The 26,628-nt window shown below is 37.2% G+C and overlaps 2 protein-coding genes across 2 annotated transcripts in view; both read right to left on the reverse strand.

Annotated features, from left to right (window-relative positions):
• Nucleotides 1-8,170: 8,170 nt before the first annotated feature.
• On the reverse strand, nucleotides 8,171-17,028 carry LOC114525213 (laminin subunit alpha-4-like). Its single transcript, XM_028546438.1, has 10 exons — nucleotides 16,469-17,028; nucleotides 14,591-14,740; nucleotides 13,719-13,813; nucleotides 12,906-13,095; nucleotides 12,560-12,715; nucleotides 11,590-11,616; nucleotides 10,743-10,914; nucleotides 10,273-10,415; nucleotides 9,293-9,512; nucleotides 8,171-8,614 (listed from the first exon to the last, which is right to left on the reverse strand). Exons 1-10 carry the CDS (start codon nucleotides 16,583-16,585, stop codon nucleotides 8,439-8,441), a joined length of 1,446 nt encoding a protein of 481 aa, XP_028402239.1. The 5' UTR covers nucleotides 16,586-17,028; the 3' UTR covers nucleotides 8,171-8,438.
• A 1,033-nt stretch (nucleotides 17,029-18,061) lies between these two features.
• Nucleotides 18,062-26,628, reverse strand: part of LOC114525064 (laminin subunit alpha-like) — a 44,809-nt gene continuing 36,242 nt past the window's right edge. The window contains exons 48-55 of the mRNA XM_028546271.1: nucleotides 25,643-26,193; nucleotides 24,907-25,001; nucleotides 24,077-24,266; nucleotides 23,352-23,504; nucleotides 21,393-21,558; nucleotides 20,769-20,911; nucleotides 19,369-19,588; nucleotides 18,062-18,306 (exon numbers count right to left, since the gene is read on the reverse strand). Coding sequence (XP_028402072.1) covers nucleotides 18,152-18,306; nucleotides 19,369-19,588; nucleotides 20,769-20,911; nucleotides 21,393-21,558; nucleotides 23,352-23,504; nucleotides 24,077-24,266; nucleotides 24,907-25,001; nucleotides 25,643-26,193 — 1,673 coding nt within the window. The 3' untranslated portion in view covers nucleotides 18,062-18,151. The remainder of the gene's footprint in view (nucleotides 18,307-19,368; nucleotides 19,589-20,768; nucleotides 20,912-21,392; nucleotides 21,559-23,351; nucleotides 23,505-24,076; nucleotides 24,267-24,906; nucleotides 25,002-25,642; nucleotides 26,194-26,628) is intronic.

The following is a 26,628-nucleotide window of genomic DNA, read 5'->3' on the forward strand; positions in this document are numbered from 1 at the left end:
CATTAATGATGTCCGTAAAGACTTTAATTACTGTAATGTTGATATAGCAGTATTTACAGAAACGCGATTTAGTCCATTTGATGAGGATGAAATGTACACAATAGATGGCTTCGAACTATTCCGAAATGACGCCATGTTTAATCAACGCACAAACACAAGAGGCTATGGAGGTACAGCAGTGTACAGCAAAGTACCATATGTTCCAGGATATCCCTATTGTCACAACATGAATGGTATCGAGTTCACAGTGATCAAGGTTGCCAGCAGAGCTGATACTACCATCATTGCAGTTTATCGTTCACCAAAAGTTCCTATCAGAGACTTATGCTTAGCTTTGACAACCATTTTGAATGAGCATGCATCACTACAGAATATTGTGATCGGAGATTTCAATGTCAACTGGTTAGTGGACACAGAACGACAACCGCTCTACAACGTCATGGTAAGAGACCAATGCTCATAGACAGTTGATATGTGATGTTACAACAGACAATCAAACGCTAATTGATCAAATATTTACAAATATTTCCGAGTCTGAAACAGAATCAGGTATTCTTGAAACATATTTTAGTGACCATAAGGCAATCTGGGTTTCCCACAAACCAAGGTATTAGACTTTAGACAATTATAATTACTGTTATGTAATACGTCTAATATATTCAAGACATATTACTTTTGCAAAAAAACAATGCAAACAACTTAAAAGTGAACTTAGTTATGAAATCATACAAACTATGCTATGCTATGAGAATATACAGTATAATATGTTAATTGTTATTTGGAATAGAGATTTTGGATCATTTTGATCATTGCAGTTCATATAAACAACATAACAGAAATAATATACACAGCTCTTACTAAATTTATTGTAGTTTCATGAGTTACTTGTATGTATGCGATAATTAATGCAAAACTGTGATAAGTGCAGCCATACAGCCATATACTACACCTTATATTACATGGTGGTTAATGGAGGGGGTTAGTTTTCAAAAAAGCCAATAACTTTCTATGTTGTTGGTTTCATTTGTAAAACAAACATGCTCTCCCCTTCCATTAGCCACCAAAACCTTGCATGCATGACTACAATAGGACTAGGCCCATTCTTGAAAATGATGTAAAATATTGTACACTCTGATATGCCCCGTCATTTTCAAGAGTTAACAGTAACAATGATTTTAGTAATATAATTCTATCCCAATTCTGTTATATGATCATATCAATAGTAACAAAATAATAACTGAAAAGCTCCTGCCATGTCTGGTTGTTGCATGTATTCCAAGAAATAATTAAGGTTTGTATACTGTCCTATGGTATTACTTGCATTAATTTACCAAGTACATCATTATTCATTGTTACTATGTTGTAGTTCTTCCATCTAGCATGCCTATTATTAACAATAATCTGTAATTCTGTTGTTTTTTCAGGATTAAAATCATTGGCCATTGAAATCTTGCCTGAGAGTCGAATGAAAATATGTACAACCCATGTACTGCACATCCAAAATTGACCATACTGGTATAACTAGCTTCTGTACTGGAGAGTCAACATCAATTATTATACTGACATACAATTCAATAATGGGTCCCATGGAGAGAAGTTTGTTAAAGACATGCTACAGGGATTATTCTATCCATTGGTGAGACTAAAGTACATTATATGCTTGACAATATCATTATACTGTACTTATACTGGATTAGTCATCAACTGCTATGCACTATGGGTGTGGTGGACCAATACACAAAATCATTACAACTGGTACCTACTGTAGTCTGCAGTATATTGCTGGTTCATGCACCCTGGCCCAACTCCTTCACGCTAGGAACTCATGGTATGTGGGCACTGGTGTGCATGCAACTGAACCTCCAACAACAATGATTGTACCAGCTTTAGCAATCAGCACAGGAAAAGCCTGGATTGTCACACAACAATGACATTGGACATTTTATTGAATATATATAAGCACTTGGAAGCTTGACTTGGAATATGGGATTTTATTTCTGAATGGATTTCAAAATAATGAAGATAACCATGCCATTGGCTTATTCTACTTGATTATTTTCATTTATCTGATGATGGTCTTCTACTGGAAACATCACCTGTTTATAACATCACTCCTCTTTCACCTTTGGTTGGAACACTCTCCATGCACCACGATGTTTTGGACAAGTCAATGAAGTCATGTTCAAGCAACAGTGTGGAAGCTATAGTACTTTGAAATGTGTAATCCATCTTCGATCGATATCTTCAAATGGAAAACATTGACTCTCAAAGCAGATGGACGAAGAGTATAAATTCAAGACATATTACCACACACCAGACTGACACTCATGAGACTAATTATTTATTACCTCTAATATAGTACTCATGTAATATTTTAGCTTAAGTAATTCACAATGCATAGATCCCATAGCATTCATTTTCTTAAACAATGCATTCATTGCATCATTATGTGCATCCATAGATCATAAAACATTTTGCTACTGTCAAACAGAAACACATCAACAAAAAATATTATTTTCATCTTTATTTAATGTTTAATATCAACCATTCATTACCTTTATGTAACAATAACTATTAACAAATTGCAAAGTATAAGTTATTAGCTAACTAAAACTTATTGAATAACTAGTAATTTTAATATTTGTGACTACAAATTCCATGTGATGAATCAAGTTGTGCCTATACTGTATACAGTAATATTGTCATACCAAGTCAATATAGAAACGAAAACACAACTTACAGTACCTATTATTACTTTCCATGGTGCAACTCTTTTTCATGAACAAAAAACGTGTTTACATAATATTAACAAAACCGTCCCTACGCCAGGCAAATCTAAGACCCTAGGCTACCCTCATTGACAATACCACCTTTTCTTCTACAGAAACAGTGAATTTCACTCTATCAATTAACAACAGGGTTTCGGTTATCATATCTTCAGACAACTTTTTAACACTTTCTTTTACGTTGTAATCATCTTTCTCAGAGACTGACTTAAACATCTCATCTATGACTGCTTCAGAACAGAAAAAATCTACCCTTGATTTCTCCTTCCTCTGCTATAATAACATTTGCTGTAACAACTGACACCAAACTTCCGCTAAGCATACTTAATTTACAACATTTACACTTTATGAACTTATCACTGCAATGAACCAACTTACTTTTACAATTTACGCATAAAAACGCTTTATTAACTTCTACGCCCACAATGTTGCCAACAAATAAACTGGTTTCTTTCTCATTCGGCACAAGCTCCATTGCTGCCTTCACGATCTCCTCCTCTATACTCATCTTTTCATCGGGCAATTCTACTATGGTAGAACCAGTGTTAGTATTCAGACATTTGCTTCTATCAAGGCAACTTTGACATCTTTGAACTTGTGCACTTTTTCCACGATAACATGGGCAATAAGATCTTCCCACACCGTCAATTCAATTGACCCAGACGCATCTGCCACTACCAGATCGCATTTTCTTAGCTTCTTTCCATACGCATTCGAGAAAATAGTTGTCACTTCTGACTTGTGCAGAACAACAGCTTTCAGTGAAACCACTTCTCCTTCTTTTCCTTCCTCCAAAATACTCGCAACGTCAAGAAACTTCGAATTATGGTCCTTCCACGGGAAGGAAACATTCTTGGCATCTTCGACTTTCGAATACTTTTCCAACTTGTACTCCGTTCCCTCTGCAAACTTTCGTTTTTGTGGACTGACTTGTACTAACCGCACTGGCGACTTGTCATCTTCCTTGCGTTTGAGGTTGTTTCTTTTCTCGGGAGAAAAGCACACCACGCGTCGGCTTTCGTCCCCTCTTGCACGACAAAATGGAAGTACCTTCCACCAGTTTTAGCTGGCATTGCCAGATCGGAAACCCGATGGACGAAGCCTTCTACATCCACTTTTTTAGCTGCCATGTTGATAAAGCACGTGCAATTTGCAAAAAAAAACAGCCGAAGGCCGAATCGCGAAAAATCGTCCCAGTGTCCTAACACGGCCGCGCGGCCGGAAATAGGTCATGTTTCAGGGCCATAATATATCATCGCGCATGTGACGAAAACGTCTCATGTGGAACCAAATATTTCCACTAGGATTTCCACTAGGCGAAAATTTTCGACCGAAGTTGGTTTCTATTGTCAAAATTCAATAGATCATAAATTAGTTCCACTTGAATGCTTCTGAGACAAAGGAAATTTTCGTTTCGATCGAAAAATTTCGCCTAGTGGAAATCTGCCTTTATATAGGTCTCTCCGTTGTGCGCCCAACGTCTGAAATTGTATCCCTTGATATTAACTCTACTTCTGCTCCTTATCCATTAGGCCGGCCTTACACGGTCCCACTTTTCGCTCAATATACAATTATAATAGAATATCCGAAAAAAAATTATAATCTATAGACACTCAACGGACTCAGCACCAGAAGGCCAAGAACCTTTAGCTCGACAAGCCTAACATTGCACGCCTCAACAAGTAAACTAGAGGAACTTTCTCATTAAATATTCGATCTAGTTACGCAGGGACGTATCCAGCCCGAAATGAGTAGGGTACAACTGACTTTTAACAATAAACCAGACAAAGTAGTACAATGCGGTGCCCCTTGCTGAGGCCTGTTGCCTGATGGCTTCACTACAGTTTTAATATGCAGCTATTTGCCCACAATGTGGTTGTGAACGTCATATACCAGGGCTCACCATGAAAATCAAATTTCCTATTAATAATTGTCAGTTTTCCTGTATCGCCAATAGACGGTTCATACATACTCACTTGAAAAGAAATGAAAAAGATGGCGATATTTATGGCACAGAATTATAGCGACATTTAACCAGAATGCATTGCGAGCATCTGCCTGTATGCCTGTTGCTGTAGTTTAATAATCATTTATATTTAATAAAGGGAAAGGTCACTTTTTCTATTGGGAATTTAATAATTAAATATTACTGCATATAAAATTTGGTGTATTGATGACATGATCAGTACAAGAGTATGAGAAGCAAAAATTTTAATTTCATACAGTAAAACACATTTCAACTTTACTATAAGCCACGTCCTTAATTAGTGCGAATGCAGTAATTATTTACAATGAAAAAAATAGTTGATAAAAAATAATACCTGTAATATGAACTGCTGAAAATAACGGGCAGAATCAACCTATTATTAAATATTACCCTCATCAGATGATTTTACTCACTGCCAGGAAAACTGTCAGTGAAATGTGAACTATGTACAAACAATAGTAGACTATTAGTAACAGCATACATGATATGCATCACAGGTGGTTAATACATGTAGGAATTGATGATATGATTCCCCAAATTAAAGTCTACTATATGAGAAAACAATGATTATAGTGACTATTGTGGCTATACTAGGAGGTTTAAGTGCAGGGGTTTGTGCTTTGCCTCATAACTCCTACAATAAGGACCTGTGTACTGTATTTAAATCAGGATTTATACTTCTTGGGAATGTATAGTGTCACCATAATGATAATACAGTAGTATATAATAATTCATTTTAAATTAGAATCAGTATGATATGTATTCCTATTTCTAACAAAAAATTATTACAGTTTAACAGAAAACATTACCAGAATATTGGATGAAATTGTTAAAATGACATTATAAGTCTAGTACAAACAAAAATTTGTCGCATGAAATTCTTCATTTACTTGTCTATTTGTATAATCTTCAGCAATATCACTTTCATCATCATGCTTGTCGACGTTCAATGCACGATGCCGATGGACACTTCTGCAGCCGATCGCTGTAATCTGTAGGCGTACAAAACTTGATTGCCCAAAGACAAACTAATTGCATTACACATAAGCGAAATCAGAGCTTTTTTGGCCGCAAAAATGAACTTTCCAAAATAGTGGTTTGTTTACGTGCACTGGTTCAGAAGCATGTATTTCAGCACGAAAGCAACGATTCCATATCCCCGAGTGCTTCCTCTATCTCTTATTGTACATCTACGATCCTCCAGATTCCCCCCAAAATCCGAGCCCACGGTAACTGGTCTGATCAAAATCCGAGCCCACGGTAGACGTCTGATGCGTTGTAACTTATACAATTTTGCATGTGCAAGCGGTAAATACCTATCGAAGTTGGTCGGACGGACGGACGAACGAACGAACGAACAAAAACCGAGCAATTATAATGCGGTGCTAGGGCACCGCAATTACAGAAAAATCCGTAGATAATCTTTCATTGTGAATGCCTGATTCAAAACAGACTTTGCACGCGTGATTTAATAATTAAAATATCACTATGCATTCCTATAACTTCCCACTACTGAGAAACGTTTTATTTCCTTATTAATTTCTCGCCCAATTCACAACAAAATTCAACCAAAATCTAATCAACTCTTCACACAATGTTAACCATTTACTTACGAGAAAACGAATTCCTCGCGGAACAGCGGGCGCATGTACGCATTGCGGACCTATTTTTATTAATAAAGAGCGGTCAAATGCAATGTTATCTATCAATGCGGGTACCTCAGTCAGTATTACCCCCCACACATTTTTTATACAACCACAAGAAACCTTTCCACCTTTTTTAAATAGCAACGTTACACTTCCTCCTCCACTTATGGTAAAAAATAAATAGCCCAAAATAAAGAACCCAATATAGCATTCGCGTTTCCCTTAATTACTGACTTGTCTTCCCGTTCTGTATACTTCTACCACGCGTAACTGCTGGAACCATTTTCTAAATCCAGTATTTGGTAACACCATCACCTCCTATTGCTCGATTTATAAAATAATCAGCTATATACTTGCATTTTACATCATGCACTATTGCTTCCAAGACATGCACCAAAACCAAAGGGTGTCAAGTCAGTTATTTCATCAAGCCCGTTTCGCTTAAACGGTGGTTACCTCAAAATTAAATAACACGCTTACATCTCTCTTGAATGAGTCAATTTAACTTGAATATTATGCACTGAATATGTAGTTGTAAACATTATCTTTGTATTAAGGTTAAAAACATTTAGTTTGCTGTTTGAATAAAACGATAAACTTGCATTCTAATTTGAACTTAACCGCCGTTTAAACTAAACGGGCTTGATACAACCTGCCCCTGCAGTGGCTTCGAATAAAATCCTCTGTGTTTAAACCTTCTTCAATGCACCGTTCAGTACAAGGAATTAACAATTTGTACAAGTTACAACATACCTTTCTCTGCGATCAACATCCGCCATTCTAGCATCGCATGGGGAGATTTTCTGTGTTTAAACCCCCTTAGCTTGTTTACTAACACTGATGCCATGTTTTTGGTTTGTACAGCATAGTCCTTTATCTTCTCTTACATTAACAATAAATTGATCCCAAACTTTGTTTAATTCCCATGCTGTCATCGCACACATTTCGAAAGTAGCACTCGTATATCTCTAAGCCCTGCCTCAACTTTATTTCCTTCGGTATCAGGCTTATACTTACACAAACATATGAATGAATGAAATAATCAACAACTGGGTGGGCATGCAGACTAACTGAATCATTAGGCCAAATCGTCATTAGTGCCGTCAACAAAAAAATATCCAACACAAATAAACCAAGTGGCTATTGTGTGCAGCCTAAACCATGCAAAATGCTCAAATGATTAATATACAGGGTGTCCTATTAACCTTGACCAATTTAAATGCCTGACCAATGCTCGAGTGCGCAAAAACACACAATAGAGTCAAATCTCAACCTCGCAAGCCAGGCTTTTCTATACCTTAGCTCCTACGCTAATAGATTAATTTCTTAGGCCTGTGTTAGACGTCGCATTTTAGTCGCGTCGAATACAATTCAAACAATAGATAATGAGATGGTAAACCTCATTAAACTTCATTATCATCTCATTATCTATTGTTTGAATCACTAAAATGCGACGTATAACCTAGGCCTTAGTGTTTTCATTTTTTTATACACCCTGTACAGGGTGTCCCAAAAAAAGTCCCCTCTATTGAAATCAAGCCTTTGTTAGAATCTGATTGCCTTAATATTATGATAAACCCAATTGAAAGCAAGACGCTTTATTTGAATGCCTCAACCTAATAACTATGCTATTTACACACTACTGCGTTGATCATGCATTCAAATCAACAAAGGCTTCATTTCAATAGGGGGGACTTTTTTTTGGGACACCCTGTATAGCAGAATCAATAAAGAAATATTACGTCTTTAAAATGAAACTTACACAACATTAAAACATGTACATATATTTACGCTCTTGGAATACAATAAAAGCTATTCAGCTTCTCAAACTAAACTCCCCCAGAATTAATCCGAGATTGCGTCATTTACTTTACGTCTTGCAGGTCAGTGAAAATATATCAATGCAAAGGGGAAAATTGATTAATATATGATGTATTGTTGATTAGGGTAATATGAACGAACATTGAACAAGTTAAAAGGATACAAATATGACCTTTCAACAACTCGATCATTTGTATTTCATTTTATTGCAAACGCGTCGTTGGTTTCAACAATCGGACAGCCATACATTGAAATACCATTGGAAATTGAGACCGGACTGAACAAGTCTAAAGATGGTTTCCACCGGATTTTGAAATCCTTAATACATCCTTGGTAGGATGTCTTCACTTTAATTCCATAGGACCAGAGATTTTCTGAAATAAATAAACTCCTATTGAAGAAAATTTATTCTCGATTCGCAGCCAATCACTGGTCGCAGTATCCTATACACGGACAAATAAGCCCTGTTCGTCGGGTATATGCACTTATAATATATCTAGCTTTTATATGGCAAAAAGGAAAACGGAAATTTATTTCAATTGCTCTCAGTAGCGTATAGCCAGCCTGACGATTGGTCCCACTATGCTAACATTTTGGTGTTCATTGACTGTGAAAACAATAAGTTTCTAAAGAAATGAATAATTATAATAACTCGAAATTTACTTAGCGGGACAAAATCGCCAGGCTGGCTACGCCACTGATTGCTCTAAATTATGATAACGCAATCTTGCTCTAAGGAACTTCTCAGACCTTTTTTGCAAAAAGGATTTTGGCAACTCCACACAAACACAATAGACCTAACCAAAAAAGAGCGAGAGGCTTGTGGCGAGGTACACGATAGTTTTAGTCTGGTTTTCTTTTTGTGAATTTAAAAATCATGTGCATTTTAACTTTTTCGCTGGACTTGTCGCAAAGTACAAGATATCGAAGTTTCTTTCAATCAAAATTCGGAGAAATAAATTGTTTTGAAATTTGGGCAGTAGAACATACATATACCCGGTATTGTTGCTAACTGGCCATGATGTAGATATAAACGAAAGTTAACCACATACCAGGCGCTCCTCCGACGTACAAACGATTCCTTTCGTTCGTAATTCCCAGTCCATCTTTCTTTTGCTTCGAACGCATATTGTTATCGACTTGAAGCGTGACCATCGAGTTGACTTTGGAGACGATGATTTTATGCCACTTTCCGTCGCACAATGTCGCGCCATCGCTTGGTTTCCAGGCTGTTTCTATGACACCATCGCCATTTTGAATTCTAACAACAACCTGAGAAATATTAAGCTAATGAGTACGATGAATTGTGTTTCACACACTCTTGGGAAAATTTGCGCTAAATTATGCAACGTTCACTTAAGCAAACTTTCATTTCACTCTATGCATCTGATTTCTAAAGCCTGGTTTCCATTTAGTTGTAATTGTCGTGAACATGTCATTTTCACCGATGAGAAATTGTGGGGATGTAAGTTCGTCTTCATTCCTGTATTCAAATCTGTCATTGTTGACTGCACACGTATAGAAATATTCTATCACATCAGCCACCTTGACATGTTCACGACACTCACGACTAAATGGAAACCAGGCATTATGCGCGCTATTGATCATATACAAGCAATCTATCAGCTGTGCGACTAAATGCTCAAGCCTGCGACAGGATATGTTTTTAGATGTATGCTTTTCTCCAATCTATTACAGCACCTAAAAGAAACTAACGTATAAGGAAAATGTTGACACATTTACTCAATATTTGAAGCCCAAATCGATTGTGATTGCCAATTTTTTCCTGGCTCCCACATTTGTGGGAACCTCCAACATACTCCATAAAAATACTGTTCAAAGTAATAATTTATATATTTGTCTGTTCACAAAATCAATGTTTTGTTTTTAATTGTAGGAACATCACTCACGAAAAGAAGGCCGAAATTGTATCTGCTTATAGCGAGAATTGACATAACTAAATGACATATACCTGCATGCACAATCTACGAATAATTTCTTATACGTGTTTATTTATAAAATTTATACTTACACTTCCTTTGTTAAGCTCCAAGACAACAAAATCGCCAAAATATGGAAAAAACGGATTTACAAAAGCAAAGAGGAGGCCAGTGGAGGATGTGGGTTTGATATTCATCGTAAACATGATTTTTCGACCAACAAAGAAATCTTCCGCTGGAATAAGAAAATACATGTTTGGTATACCATATTTTCCCAATTGAGCTACCAGGGGCTTCCTGATTCCAGATCGGTGGATCAAACACGATAATCGCACATGTGTTATCATCATGAATAATCGTACATGTGTTATTATCGCTTGTCAAAATGGCGGATTCGTCAATAAAACACTGCATATTATAAAATAAAATGGATTAAGAAGCTCGACTTTAAAAGGTTTTCTTAAACCTTTAGATTTGAACTTTTGTTCTGAACACTTGACACAGACTTTCCAACAAGCGCAGAGATAAGTTTCTGCTGTGCTCTTCAGGCTAAGAAACCTACCTAAAGTAATGTAACTATTAACACCACCAAAGTGTACGCTTTTCTCTTTTTGTTCTTCACAACAATTTGTCATGAACTTTTCGAAATAAGGTTTGCTTGGAAATCTTTCGCCATCGTGCCAAGTAAGCTTGCGGAAACATGCCGAGATCGGAAGGGCTGCTTTCTTCTGAAACTACAGCATTTGTTATAAAGAAACAAACAAAACTATATATTATGACTATTCACGCAATTCATATTCACACAGGGGCTGTTTTTATGAGAGACGGGACCGGATGTTTGCCTGGATGCGACGATGCTCGGGACAGTATGTATGTATTTCTATAATATTCCAGCCTCGTTCCCAGGCTCTTGGATGTTTTCGCGGATACAGCACTGAGCGCGCGGGGGCTGTATCCGCGAAAATTTCCAAGAGCCTGGGAATGAGGCTGATAATATTCATTGCATTCTCTTTAAATGAAACCGCGGGACGAACTTTCATCCTGTCCTGCATACGCGGGATCCCTGGTTCGACAAGTGGGATTCAGTTTTAAACGGGATGTTTTTTGCCATGTAAATATGCCCTTCCCGGCTGACCGGGGACCGATATTTATGCGGACTTGCAATATTCAGTCTCGGAAACTGCCGAAAGACGCCGGAAGCTTGTTTTGATAACTTTCTCGTTTAGCAATGTGGCAGATTACATGTCGTGCAGCCCATATTGTTCACACTAGTGTTTGACCCATATCTCAAAACTGAATCTGATGTGACAATATTGTTCGTTGATAATAACAACTCTGAACAATGTAGGCAGCACAACACAACATTTTTCAACGCTGTTTTTTTCACTATTGAAACAACTTCATCGTACCTTACTTGATAACGGACCATATCCCCTCTTAAAAAAAGAAAAAAAGTAAGAAAATTGACATAACCTAAGGTAACGCGACGCAACGTAACGCAAGGTAACATAACATTGATCAGTGGAATAATCTACATAATTATTTATTTAGTAGCCTTGTGGAAATTTTGTCATGTCCGAGTGACGTCAGCACGTATGATTCGACATTTTTTCGTGCACGGTATTACGTCATACCGTGTAATAAACAAGCTTGTTATATGGGTGCTATGTATTTTAAATGTGATTCGTTCATTCGTAGTCAACCGACTTTAGATAAATGCAACAAGTGAAAAATTGCCTGCATATTATCATAACAAAGTGTTTTTTGTAATGAAATTGTCGTGTAACATCACTAACATGTATGTTTTTGTTCCTATATAACAAAACACTTAATGTTCGCTACACCTCGGGAAATAGTGAGTTTCGTTTTCCCTCGAGTCTCAATGTTTCCCTCGACTTCGTCTCGGGAAACATTCAGACTCTTGGGAAAACAAAACTCACTATTTCCCTCGGGAGCATACATTAAGTGTATATTATCCCGCGTTTGACGTCATACAAATAGCGACGACATCTCAAGGGAGCGGCAATGTGAAATCGACATAAATTCGAGCGAACAAAGTTATAATGTTCATTCTTTTCAATAAATAATAAAACACTGTTTTCACATGCGTGATAAGAAGAAATATAAAGCCTCAATTTGTCGCTATTAGCTTCAGCTTTTGGCTTCTGTTTAACGACAAACCTCTGCTTGATAATAAAATAACATGAATATAACGTGTGTTCTGATTGGTCGAAGCCCGTGTTTGGATCAGGCCATCCAAATACATAAACAATTAAGTAATTTATATACCATGTTCGACTCATGTAATAATTGTTAAATATTTCAATTGATACGCGATTTCTTATACAGTACAAGGAATGAATTATGAAAAATGCTTACAATTGTCCATCTTTGCACTCTGGTAAAGTATCCCCCGAAATACAAATAGTTCATTCCATTGATAACACTAAGACCATTTTCTAACGCACTTCGTCTCCTAACGACTTCGTCATCGACTTTGAGAAGCGCATCGCGATTTTCTCGATAAACGGTCACCTAAAAATCATTGCTTTTCAGACACAGTGCCATCTCGAGAAGAACAAGGAGCTTAATATATTATTCGAAATATTATCGTATATCATCGATCCTAAGATATTAGTGCAATAATAAAATTTGAAGACAACGTTCAAATTAAGGGAGGGAAAACGTTTACTAAACCGAATATGCACAAAAATATATACGATACTTTTCTCCATTTTCCATCGTTGACGACATTTCGAGTTGAAAGATAAATATTCCCACTTCCAGTATTGAATGCAAAATAAACTTTTCCGTAGCGTAAAAAGCAAGATATGAAATCACGTTGAAAATAGTCCGCCGAGAAAAACAGAATACCATTGCTTGCAAATGTCCTGAATTCAAAAGAGACTCCTCCCCTATTGAGTGAATAAAAAGGCGAGCGGTTAAAGAACTTCTTGATGCAAGTTCCATCATTGACAGAAATGCGGATAAATTTTCACAAACAAGAACGGAAGTAGTGAACAACCGGTTCTCGTGCATGGTCGCCGTTGATAGAACCTTACTGAATTGTGTGGTGTTTTCATATTCATGTTATTCCCGATTGACTTTTTTGATAGGGGTTATTTTTACGCTTATTTGAACAAGAACATACAAGTATACACCCGATCATTTTTATTTATAGGGAGAGACCATATATATAGCTATATATAGTGATATTGAAGTGAAAACGTTTAGGAAACCACGTTGCATTTCGGGAAAAACTAGTTATGTGTTTTGGACATCATGCACAGAAAGTAAATGTGGATACATTTTCATCGTTGAGGACAAAAAAGCAGAGAACAGAGTTGATTCTGCTCCATCTGTCCACAAATTTTACCAACAGAGCCCGTGATGCTTAATATTTACATATATTTAAATAGCTGTAAATCGACGTTATTAAACTATTTTGAGCCTCCTTTATTAAATGTATGCATAGGCAACACGCGATCACTTCTTTCAGTTTATATAAAGTAAGGAAAACAACTGTCGTAACACTTACTTTCTATCAAAACCTTTTTTTATTTTGTATTGAGCGTAACCCTTTCCAGTGAAGGCCATACCATCGTGAGAACATTCGACTTGCTGTGAACAATGCTGTGAAAGGTAATGTGAAATGTAAAAAATATTACATATACAATTATCAGCCAGTGGCGTCACCACAGGGTGGACCACCCCATTTTCCAACGGGTCCTTTTTGATTTTCTTCAAATCCGTGGAGAAAATTGTTGGGGGGTTGGTGTACGGGAGTTCGGGTGTGCGGTAACCCCATACACCCGCGCTTTACTCTACATTTTTCACTTTACATATTACAGTATCATTGATTTATTGGCATTATACACTCTACAGCATGTAAGAGGCATCATTTCAATGTTCAAATATGGTCGTGTCTGTAAATGTTACGCCTCTGGAAAGGCTGTTTCCGACGATCTAGAGGTCCATATTTTAAAATTTCTTGATTGCGCGCCTCGTGCCCACCCCACTCTATCAGGTCCGGCAACGCCACTGCTATCAGGCCATTGCTGCCGCACAAGCCCACCGCACACGAGAGGTAAAAGCCCGTCCCACACTAGAGGTATAAGCCCGCCGCACACTAGAGGTATCTATCTGCTGGTGTGCTGAGCTAAACGACCCTTGTGAACATTAGCAATTACTCGCAATTCAAACAATAGATCAATAGTTCTTTGTTTTCTTTTGATATTATCAATAATCACACAAGCGACAAATAAATTAATACTAGATAACCTTTCAAAGTTCAAATTAATGGTAACCCCTTGTCGTATCACCGGAACAGCAAACAACAAACTATGGCTGAACTTGAAGGAATCAGTCGTCTAATTTTGTGACACACCCTGTAGAGAAATGAATACTTACTGCTGCTAATGGCATGGTAGTTTGTATTGTTGGTGTAGTAATTTGCGTTGTAGTAACTGTGGTAGTCGCGGCCTCTGTTGTCTCTGGCATTCCTGAACCAGACGTGTCAAAGTCAAAGATTTCAGTGCTCAGCGAACTAGCTGTAACCCCCTGTGAAAATTTGACAGCGTTATTTATGGAGGTCTAAAAAAAGCCGCAACAGCAAAAAAATATTTTTCGAAACTGCGCACGGTAGCGCTTTCTGGCGTTTTCATTTTCGTTTTCAATGCAAACACAGTTTAAAACACCCTTAAATTACAATAGAATTTTAAGCTAATTTAACATATATTCAGCATATTTTTCGTTGGATCGTGGGGACAGGGCGTCAAAACCATAAACTAGACAAAAACGATTTTGAAAACGCTAGAAACGACGCTCGTTCGCTGACAGACCTATTGACGTTGTTGGCATTGCCATTTGTTTTGTTATCAGTGGTAGTCGCAGGCTCCGTTATCTCAGGCTCGGCGGGTTTGGTTTCTGGGGTGGTTTGAATTTTTGTAGCTTCAGGTGTTCCTAACATATATGTTGTTGAAAGTTGAAGCTATTACAGTGGCTGGTTTCTGGCGTTCAAATTCCAAAAAATCAAAGCTTAATTTCAAATGGGATGCGATTGCAAGATACGCTGCATACTAAAAACTCCTGATAAATTATGCACGTCAACAGCAACTCATTAACACATGCTAAGTTGGACCTTTCAACAGTAATTATAAAATCCCAAGAGAGTCACATTTCGATCGAGCAATTGTTTGATATCACTTCCAGAGATTTTTCAGGTTCAAGGTCACGATTAGGTCAAGTTTGCAGGTAAATATTTTGTTTGTGTAAGGATTTTTAACTGCTAATGACAAAATCGATGCCACGATGAACGTTGGTTAAGAGGATCTGGCAGGTCTGCGAAACAAGACGTTAAGGGCTGTTAACATGATCCGTTTAGCCGAGATTCAACGAAGCGTGGAATTACTTTTGAGGCATTAAAGAATAAGTATAAAACAAGATGCTGAGTGTAGTCATCCTTAATATATAAATCACAAACACTTAATTCAATACCTCAAAATCATCTCATGTTTCTTACCGGCTAAGCTCTGCAGTCTGCATGCACACGTCAAATTTCTTTGCTTCGATCTTAGTCATCTTACAAAGTTTTGACTGAACGTAGTATCTGTGCATTTCAGCATTTGCCAACGATTATTACAACGACAATGGCGGGTATAAATCGTAATACGTATTCGATCATACTTACGCTTGACGGCTTTAGCAAATACCCTATCATTTATAAGGAGGATTCAATGTAATGCAGCCAGTTTAATATTCAGGCAATATTTTCCAAGATATGTATACGAGAATGCTGTACATGTAAATGTACAAAATAATAGGAATCCTGGCTCTTTTCCAAGTTTATGATATACATGAGACACAGTTAATATAACTGTGGACACATTTGACGGTTACCGAGCAAACTTAAATTCGCATTCTTTAGTCAACTACGAGCCGTTTGTTTTTAGTACAATTTGTCCATGATAATTTAAGCATGAAATGTGAACTTATATAGCTGTAGAAAACTAGTAGATATATTTTTAAATGTATGTTACATTGGCTGTTTGCGTTGGTGTAATGGTGTTTCCCAGCGCAGATCAGTCTTAAGGTTTATATAATTTAAAATCGCTTTCAAAGACTTCCAATTTTAGCCAAAACTTTTTGATACCAGTTGTTGGAAAGGAATATTCCAGTCTATAAACTCTCACCAAACCCACATAGCTTTACATCACAACAAACTCTGACAATTAAAACGCGAACAATACTATTATACAGCCCCCGTCGTTTCACAAAGACAGTGCTTACCGTAGATATATTTTGGCCTCTAGTGACAGTCATCATAGCCACGAAAACCAATAAAAGAAAACTCAAAGACATAATCCTGCTGCGACCCATCTTGAAGAATCCGCTCGAGATTTGCATATACGACCAACTGACCAAGTCCCGTTAAAGAAAATGACAATAACACAATACACGCCGAATTTAATGCAGAACATTTGGTTGCATGTGGTGTTATATTACCGGTATTTCTGATCGGTGGTATATTTAGCAAAGTGTATGGAATATTCAGCGAAGCCACTCGGCTTTACGACAGTCAAATCGCCAAAATAATGACGAAAAAACATGTTCGACGTGTTTATTTGCCAATGGCCGGTTGTGTAAACCTCTTGTAGGCCTTTTCAACTTCAAATTTTCGCACCGTGACCACAGCTAGCGAGATACAGGTCATTAACCTTCATTATTCTCTTAACTATTGTCTTAATAGTCAACAGCAAGGGGCTGTTTATTATGATACCGTTTAGCCGAGATTTGCGTAAAATGAATTTGAACATGAAATGAGTATACAGTTATTACAGGGTGTTCAAAGGCTGGTTTTCATATAACATGATTCGTCATAATTCTTCGTAATTCACATGACATTAATTCGACACATGAATCATCTCACGTGGTGTTCAATGTCAGGTAAACGAGTTTTAAAAATACTGTTAACACTTAACAAGCCCTTGGGGGCCTAAGGAAAATTTCTTCCTAGCGGATGGAGTAAGAGAACATTTTGATTCTGGGATGGTGTAAAGACGTCATTCGACTGAATCGCGCGTGGGAGAGCGGTCTTTTTTAAGGGTGATGGATTTCCATTCAGTGCAAAATGTCGTGCGATCGACTTTTTGCGATCGCTTTCTTTTGAAATACAAATTTTGAAAATTATCGTCCGGACAGAAGTCTCTTTTATCCACATGTTCAAAGGATCATATCGAACTAACGTGCATGTCGTCATAATTTTTGCAATAACGGAAGTATAATAACAGAAGTCTTACATGAAGTCTTTCTAGAGCTGGTTCATAAAAATGATAAAATAAAAATGGCGATGAATGATGATACATTTATACATTTATAAATGTACAAGAAAGTGTAAATGTCTGTATAGGAGTGATCATATACTTATGTAATAGTATCTCTGGCTTTACCTTAATTACGGTTAGGGTTAGGATTATTGAAAATTTTATGACGTCATGTACGTTAGTTCGATATGATCTAACGCCGACCTGTTCAAAGCCGGTTTTCCACTACGGGAAATTTTTCGACCAAACGAATTTTTTCGTCCGATATTCTTTTCAATTGTGAGAATTCGACCGTAGCGGATAGGCTAACCTGTTACAATTGAAAAGAAAATCGAGCGAAAAATTTCGTCCGATCGAAAAATTTCGACTAGTGTAAAACCACCTCTAACTAAAACACCATACTGCTTAGTTCGCATGCAAACCACTGATACAAACTGATATTGTTGCACCATTTTGTTTATTTTGGCAAAATCCTCAGTTAGCTAACTGTTCCTTTCTCGACCAATCAGCGTCCAGTAATTTTAGCATGCTAATAATAAATTTCATTAAACAACGAATACTAGAAATGCAAAAAGACTTTTATTGCTTCATAAGTTTACTTCAACACTAATGCATGGTCAATGACCGCACTTTTATTTCTAGCTTATTTCTAACGGGGTTGAATGGGACAACCAAACATGGATATATCACCAAACTTTGAGACAGGATTCGTCAAATCAACCACTGACGACTGCTTAATTCTGAAATTTCGCATACATCCTTGGAAAGACGTCCTCACTTCCAGGCCATAAAACTTCAGGTTTTCTAAAAGAAAAGAACCCTCTTTATTGAAAGTGGAAGTCAAATCCGTATGTAAACAAATGGTTCGTTTACATTTAGAACTTCTATACGTTTTGAAGTACGTTGTCGTTGTGCTGTCTGAATATTTATATAGGTTCGCTATGCCTTTAAATGAATATGAACTAGTGTTTTTGATGAGAAAAACTGCAAACTGCGAAATTTGGGTAAAATTAATATCTGAGGACCTCAGATTCTTATGAGCAAAGCCGATGCGCAGAAGGGACTTGACTCCACTTTAACTTTGTATTCAAACTTCACGAAATTTTGCGATCAAAAAATTTACGTATACATGCATGAATAATTTTGAACATCTCGTATTCATTTATAGCTAATCAATAGACCCTTTCAATAATTACGTCACAACGTTACCGTTTTAAATTTAAACCGCCTTAAGGTGGTTCTAAATTTAAAACGGTAATGTTGTGACGTAATTATCGAAAGGGTCTATTGTAAACCAACGCCGCAGAAATTGGTGTTTGTGCTCACAACTGCGCATGAGTACACACAAGGTTATTATTAATTCAGATGATTCATTTTTGGCGTGTGCAAGCTTCAAATCTCTTGTGCAAGACATATTTTGTGTAGTATCTATAAATCTTTTTTCTTACCAAGTTTAAAGCTTAACGCCTGTATTCTAAAAGCTCACTCACACTCAAACTCATTGAGTGGGAGATCTTTATCTTCTCATAACGTTTCAATGGCGGTATTTCCAGCCGAAAAGAGGCTTGATTTTTAATTATTTACCTTATATCTTTCCATCTATTGAAAGAAAACTTTCTCATTGACCAGCATTAACAAAATTTATATGCCACACTGAATGAGTGTAAGTGTGAGTGAGCTTTTTGAATACAGGCGTAAGTATTGAGAACTGCCTCCGAATCTTACCAATTTCCGCGGTGTTGTTTAAACCGGGCATCAGAATTTGCATTTTAAAAATTGCAACTTTTGATCACCGAAATATTGACAGTGTAAACCTGACATAACCGATTATAAATCAACACAAAAACAGTCAATGAAAGTACATACCAGGCACTCCTCCAATGTACAGAGGAAGCTTGCCGTTGGTCACAGTCTTTTTGCCCTTCTGTTCCGTTACTGGTGAGTGGCTATCAACTTGCAAGGTAACCATTGCGTCGGCTTTGGAAACGACAATTTTATGCCAGTTATTGTCACATAATGGTGTTTCACTTGTTGGTTGCCAGACTGCCGTCATGACACCGTCGCCATTTTGGACCCTGACCACAACCTGAACGATGTTTTTGAGTAACGATTAGTTAACACGATTTGATTACAGGCGCCAGTTGTTCGAACGGTGGATCATGCATTTATCTATTATTGAACAACTGAGCTGAAATATTTCCATACAAATAGTTTAATTTTCAATGGAAGTACATATTTAATACATAAGATGCAGGTTTAGTCATTCACAAGATCTATCAGAGTATTTTTAAACCTTGGCTTATCCACCAAACGTCCTTGGCTTTAAGCCAAACGTCTTTTGAGCAACCGGCCCCAGAGCTTTAAGATGCCCATCTTAAATGACCTGGGGCCGGTTGTTCAAAATCCGGGGTTATCATAACCTGCATGTGTTAAATTAAATCTTTTCATCCCGGCAATGGCCTACGATTATATACCGAAATAATTATAAATATTTTTATAATAATATGATAATTGTAAATATTTCCCTTAGTCAGTAGGTTTTAGAAACTTGTTAACGTCTTAATCGTCTATATTATTTTTGGTTGTAAATATACAGGGTGTCTCAAAAAAAGCGAAAACTATTGAAATCACTCATTGTTAAAATTTGAATGACGTGTTCACGAATTTTAGCCCGTGGGGATTTAATGCATCTTATAAAATGCTAAATACGAAAAATTGAAATTGTGAATACGTTTAAATTTGAATGAGCCTTGTTATTGCTTCGAAAGAAAATGGTACAGCTGACTGCGGAACGGGTGTTTATTGTGATATCACCCCAACATCACCCCAACAGAGTGCTTAGGCATGCATTTCAAAGTCTAAAAATTACGTTATTATGGGTGATTCAATATAGTTTTCATTTTTTTGAGACACCCTGTAGTGTAGTTCTTGCTTTTTACATATGAATTAAATATTTGTAAACATATTCTATTTCACAATTTGTGCAAGAATATGTGTTAATTATTATTATTATTATTATTATCAATAATTTTTTTTATCGCTTCTTTACAAAGTTTTTTCATCTTTTTTCATAAATACTTTCTGGACCGATAGAAGTCATATTTTCTGAAGTTTTAAAACGAACTTTGCTTCAGAAGCATATAAACACTTGATTAAAATTTAACCCAGGGTTAACGCTAACCTAAGTTTAAACAATTGGCCCATGTTGTTACTTGCCCTAAATGCAAATTAAATTTATGAGGTATATAGTTTAAAAACGATCTTACCTTTCCTTCAACGAGTTCTAAGATCACAAAATCTCCGCCGGTGGGAGTTTTCGGATTTACAATGGCGAAGATCAAACCAGTCATGGCTCGTGGCTTGATATCCAGACTAATTACCTTGGAACGACCAACATAGAAACCGCTCACTAAAAAGCATGAAAACAAAAAATGCGTGTGAGAAAGACAATTATATTATGTATCACGTTGTGCAAAACAAGTTTGCATATATTCAAAAATTATAAGCGACTCAATGGCAACTTTAGTAGCGGTGGAAGCAAATTGTAACAATTCACATTTTGACATATTTCATTGGTGGATTTGAGTTACAAAATATGCTTTCAATAGATCGGTTCAAGTACTTTGAAACTTAAAATTATGCCACAGTAATGCTGGATTTTGACTGAAAAGACTCTATTTTAACGATTTTAACAGGATTTTAACATTGGTGTGATACTCGAAAGGATTTCACCGAACAAACGTTAAATTTGATGAATTCACAAAACGCAAAAGCGCTCAAAAGAAGACTGTGGAAAATTATGCAGAAGGGTCAGGGGCTGGGTTAGACGCGGTTATTTATTCCGCGCGTGAAACATAACGAAAATAAATACATAAAATACATTTACTCACCTGCTAGCAGATAACTGTTAACACCTTGGAAATACACGCTCTTTTCTCTCTGTTCCTGGGAACATTTGCTCACAAACACTTCCTTGAATGGTTTGTCAGGGAATTTCGTGCCACTCTCCCACTCAAGTGCGCGGAAACAAGCCGAGATTGCCACACGAGATTTTGCCTTTTAAGAAAAAATATCTTGTTTTCAGGACCGGCATAAACTATTACGTACTCGATCATTACCAGAAATTTGCGACATGATAATTTGCATGTATACTAATTTGCATTTAACTTTCAGCATAATGGCCTTCAACTTTTACTATAAAATACATGGAGTAAATATACAAAACTTAAAAATGCCGTTGCCTTAGACCTTGCCTACTGTTTGCCGACCTCTAGATCGGTAGAGCAGCTGTTTAGAAACGTTTCGGTGACCAATTTTTTTAGCTTCGGCATTTCTGCAATCTGCCAAATTTAAAAATATATTGCTCAAAGTTTTATCCGTGTTCTGTCAACGAACTTATAAGATCGCTCACATTGATTCGAATATCTCGATTCAGGTAGTTGATAAATTGACGTGTAATATACCAAAAAAAATTGTTAAAGATATTGTCTTTTGTTTTTGCGTATAAACTTTTCTGTACGGCTCGGATTTTCACTGCAATCACTTTAAAAAATATTATCAGTCTGATCAGGAACTTGAACAATACGAAGGCTATATACACATTTGTTCACAATCAGTTGGCCGAACGTAGAAATACCTAAGGTAAGTAATTCGATCATTAAAACGTTGGGAAACGGCTGTTCTATTGACCCAGAGGTCGGCAAACAGTAGGCACGGTCTACGGCAACGGCATTTTTAGGTTTTGTATATTTACTATATGTATTTTATAGTAAAAGTTGAAGGCCATTATGCTGAAAGTTAAATGCAAATTAGTATAAATGCAAATTATCATGTCGCAAATTTCTGGTAATGAGTTTATTCTCTTCGGCCACTAGTTGATAAATAAATTTATGAATTATTAAAAATAATCATTAAGAATAGATATTTCCGAATGCAACACCTTATTTATTTGGCGTTTAATCAATATGCCGCAGAAATTGGTGTTTACGAAGTTTCAACCCGAAAATCTAATCACTAGTTCACAATGTGCATTTCTGTATCGCTAACAAAGAGAAAACTATTGGATAACTTTAAAACGCTCAATTTTTCTTCTGAAATACGCATTCTGCAATCTTTTGACAGCTCATCATACTCTTCCGATAAAGCTATGAAATAGCCATTTTGAGGCTGAAAGTATACACAAGGTTATTAATATAACCAAGGAGCAGCGTGGCAGCGTCTTCAAACAACTTAGCATTAACTGTTGTATAACAACTGCCTAAACAGAAAAAAACCACTTCTCAACACCGAGTTAGTGTGAAAATTATTTAATGAACTATGAAAAACATTTTCATACTAACTCTCCTGACGAAGGCCCTCAGGTCGAAACGTCGAGAAGTGTTTTGTCTATTTCAGGCAGTTGTTATGCCACATTTGATGCTAACAAGATTATTGATTTAGACAATTCGTATATGCCGTGTGCAAGCTTCAAATCTTTTGTGCAAGACATATTTTGTTGAGTTGATTTATAATTTTTTTTCTCGCCAGGTTTGAAGCCTAACGCCTGTATTCAAAAAGCTCACTCACACTCATACTCATCGAGTGTGACATATAAATTTCGTTAATGCTGATCAATGAGAAAGTTCTCTCTGAATAGATGGAAAGATATAAGGTAAATCACTGAAAATCAAGCCCCTGTTCGGCCGAAAATACCGCCATTGAAACGTTATGAGAAGATTAAGATCTCCCACTCAATGAGTTTGAGTGTGAGTGAGCTTTTAGAATACAGACGTAAGTATTGAGAAGTATTACCAATTTTCGTGGTGTGGGTTTAATCACACAAAGCAATTGCGAGTATATAGCCTACTTACATTCATTTTTGCTTTCGTGACATTTTGGTGGTAGCCACCAAAATATAAGAAAGGAATTCCATTAACAACGGTTGGGCCTGGCCTGCCTTTGCCAACAGCTTTCACACCGTCGACCTCAAGTTCCGCGTCGACTTTGTCACGGAAAATGGTGACCTGCAAAATAAAATTTAAAAAAATGTAAGAATTTATAATTAAAATATTAGACACTAGTAGCGTTGATGCAGTTTGGTGAGCCAAGTAAGACACGGATTGAGTTCAATCAGGGCGATATTGTTGGGGCTGCTGCATGGGAGAGATCATCTTCACGAAACACGCACAAACTATAAATGTTTGTCAAGCTGAGTGCTCGAAATTTATGAATATCTCGATACAATGAATACACCATTTTAATGAGTTCAGGTGTAATCCGGCCTAGTATTTTACAAGTTTCGTAGTATGCTCCACGCTCACATTGTGATATTTTTGATGTCAGAGAATTGAAAATTTAATGTATTAGGAAGGCCGTAGCGAAAGAGGGGGCAAAATCTGACGGCAAAATTCGGATATATTCTGAGCTGTCGGTGAATAAAGATAGCGTACACTGGGATTGCTAGAGACGATAAATGACAGCACCCAACAGTGGTTCAACACTGCAATAAACCACGTAAATTTTGTCGGAAAATCTAGACTTGCACTACAGCCCCAAAGTACGATGTGCTTATAAACGCCCCGTGTATTCGCAATACCTTCTTCCACGTTCCATCGTTTACAGTATTGTCTGTTGAAAGGAAAAGATCCCCAGATCCGGTGTTGAATCCGAAGTTAACTTTTCCATCTTGCAAGAAGCAAGATATGAAATCATTTTGAGGCTTGTCCGCAGAGTAAAACAAAATGCCATTGCTTTCGAATGTCCTGAATTCAAATGAGAGTCCTCCCCTAAAAGAAACAAAGCTTACTTATTCCGTTTCTCTCGTTAGGGTAGTGTCGCAGCTTCTCGCAAGAATGAATTTCATTGGCTGAGCTTTACAATACATTTCTGTTTCAACCAATAGCATAGCTTCGTTCTTTAGAAAGCATAGAAAAACATTATCCAATTGGACGAAAGCTTCCGAGAGCTGCGACATGTCCCTCTCGTTAACCAGTAGCTCTATTACTCAGATATTGCATTGGACCAATTCCGAATTCAACAAAATTTCACAAAATGTCCTGAACTTGCATTCAAGACTTAGAACCCGAGGAATCCATCGTGATGGTTCACAGTTGGTTCATTCAATGTTATCAAACCACAGAGCAACGAAACGTTTTTATAAATTTAGCTCTCTTCCTCTTCAAAATAAAATACGGTTCGCCACCCCCTGTTAAACCAAACATTCAAGCATTCACCATAATTTGGTATGTCGATTAAAAATGCAATCCTTAGCAAAATAAAATAGTTTACGATAACAATGTTTGAACAGCTTCAGTAACAACTGATGATTGAAGTGAGAGCATTGCCTACATTTTCAGGAACGTTTGGGCCCCCAACTAACTAATAGAGATTGGGTGTGAATGTTTAATAAACTGAAGGTAAACTTACTTCTTACCAAATCCTTTTTCAGTTACCCTGTACTGAGCATAACCTCTTCCAGTTACAGCAATGGCATCAGTATATTCAAAGTTTGGTGAACATCCCTGGAAAAGTGGAAAAATTATTCATTCGGGCCAATATAAACAAGCTGGCATTTTAAAAGTCCTGACTTTTTACAAATTTTATTTAAACCAATGGAGAATATATTATCAATACCACAAAAGTGACAAATTGATTGATTGCAGCACACCTTTTCAAATTCAAATCACTGTAAAGCCTGCGGACACCAGAGCTATGTGCTTGGCAAAAAGTCATTCGTGGCCATTAGCCTAAGCCAGTTGCTCTGGTGTGCCGCCGACTTTCGTCATTCGTGCCACAATGAGTTGGATGCTGAGACCATATTAGATTTTACTTTCGTATACTACGCATGCTCTGTTAAGACAATCCGTAGGCAGATAGCTTTCATTTTGCCGCACACAGTGAGATTTCGGCGCGCGAGGCAGAAATTATCAAACATGCTAGATATTTGCTGTAAGTACGAATGACCAAAGCTGCCGGAAAGGTCGCCCGCACACGAGAGCGACTGGCTTATGCCAATGGCCACGAATGACTTTTTGCCAAGCACAAAGCTTTAATGTGCGCCGGCCTTAATCCACTGTCGAAATTAGCAACAAAACAATGCAATATGGTTGAACTTGAAGCAGTCTACTTTTGTAATACATCCTGTAAACAATTAAATACTCACTGATGGATCGACTTGAGCTGGTGTTGTCGAGGGTGCTGCTGAAGTGGTGGTTGAGGGAATCATCGTGGTTGTCTCAGGGGTAGTGGGTGTTGTAGAGGGTTCTTTCGTTGGTGTTGTTTTCGTGGTAGTTGGTGCTTTTGTCGTGGTAGTTGGTGCTTTTTTCGTGGTAGTTGGTGTTTTTTTCGCGGTAGTTGGTGCTTTTTTCGTGGTAGTTGGTGCTTTTGTCGTGGTTGTTGGTGCTTTTTTCGTGGTATTTGGGGCTGTTTTCGTGGTAGTTGGTTTTGTTTTTTTGGTAGTTTGTGTCGTTTGTTTGGTAGTTGGTGTTGTTTGCTTGGTCGTTTGTTTGAGAGTAGCAGCAGCTGTGGTAATATCACTCGTAGTCGCAGCCTTCGTTGTCTCTGGCTCGGCAGGTTTGGTAGTGTCCGAGGTGGTCTGGGCTTCTGTGGTTAGTGGTGTTCCTGACCCAGAAATCATGGGCTCTGTTGTGGGGGCCATTACAGTTGTACTTGGGATTTCAATGCTGGGAGCTTGCGTGGGAGCTTGAGTGGAAACTGATATTTAAAAACAGGAAAAAAGTATTATTATTCTGAAAATTGATTACACAAATTGCTTAACATTGCAAAGGCCTGTTCACACGGTCCAATTTCGCCAGATCCATTAGACCCTTTTGATAATCACGTCACAACATTATCGTATTAAATTTAAAACCACCTTATATGAGATTCATTTCAAGTTTTGCTCTCACAAGCTATGTGCAAAGATGCAAAACGTCGTTCTTAAACACATGAAAAAAATGTTCATCTTGAGAAATATACGCCATAACCCGTTGTTTTGCCGCTCATATACATTGAAGTAGCAATTAAGCGTAGTTCCCAGTAATGGTAATTGTCGTGGGCAAGCCATTTTCACCGAGGAGAGATGAACTGTCTGTCCGGTAGTAAATTTGTCTTTATTTCTGTAGTCAACTCGGTCATTGTTGACTGCAC

Source organism: Dendronephthya gigantea, unplaced genomic scaffold, assembly GCF_004324835.1.
Source record: "Dendronephthya gigantea isolate DGI-Jeju-01 unplaced genomic scaffold, DenGig_1.0 000033F, whole genome shotgun sequence".
Classification (NCBI taxonomy): domain Eukaryota; kingdom Metazoa; phylum Cnidaria; class Anthozoa; order Malacalcyonacea; family Nephtheidae; genus Dendronephthya; species Dendronephthya gigantea.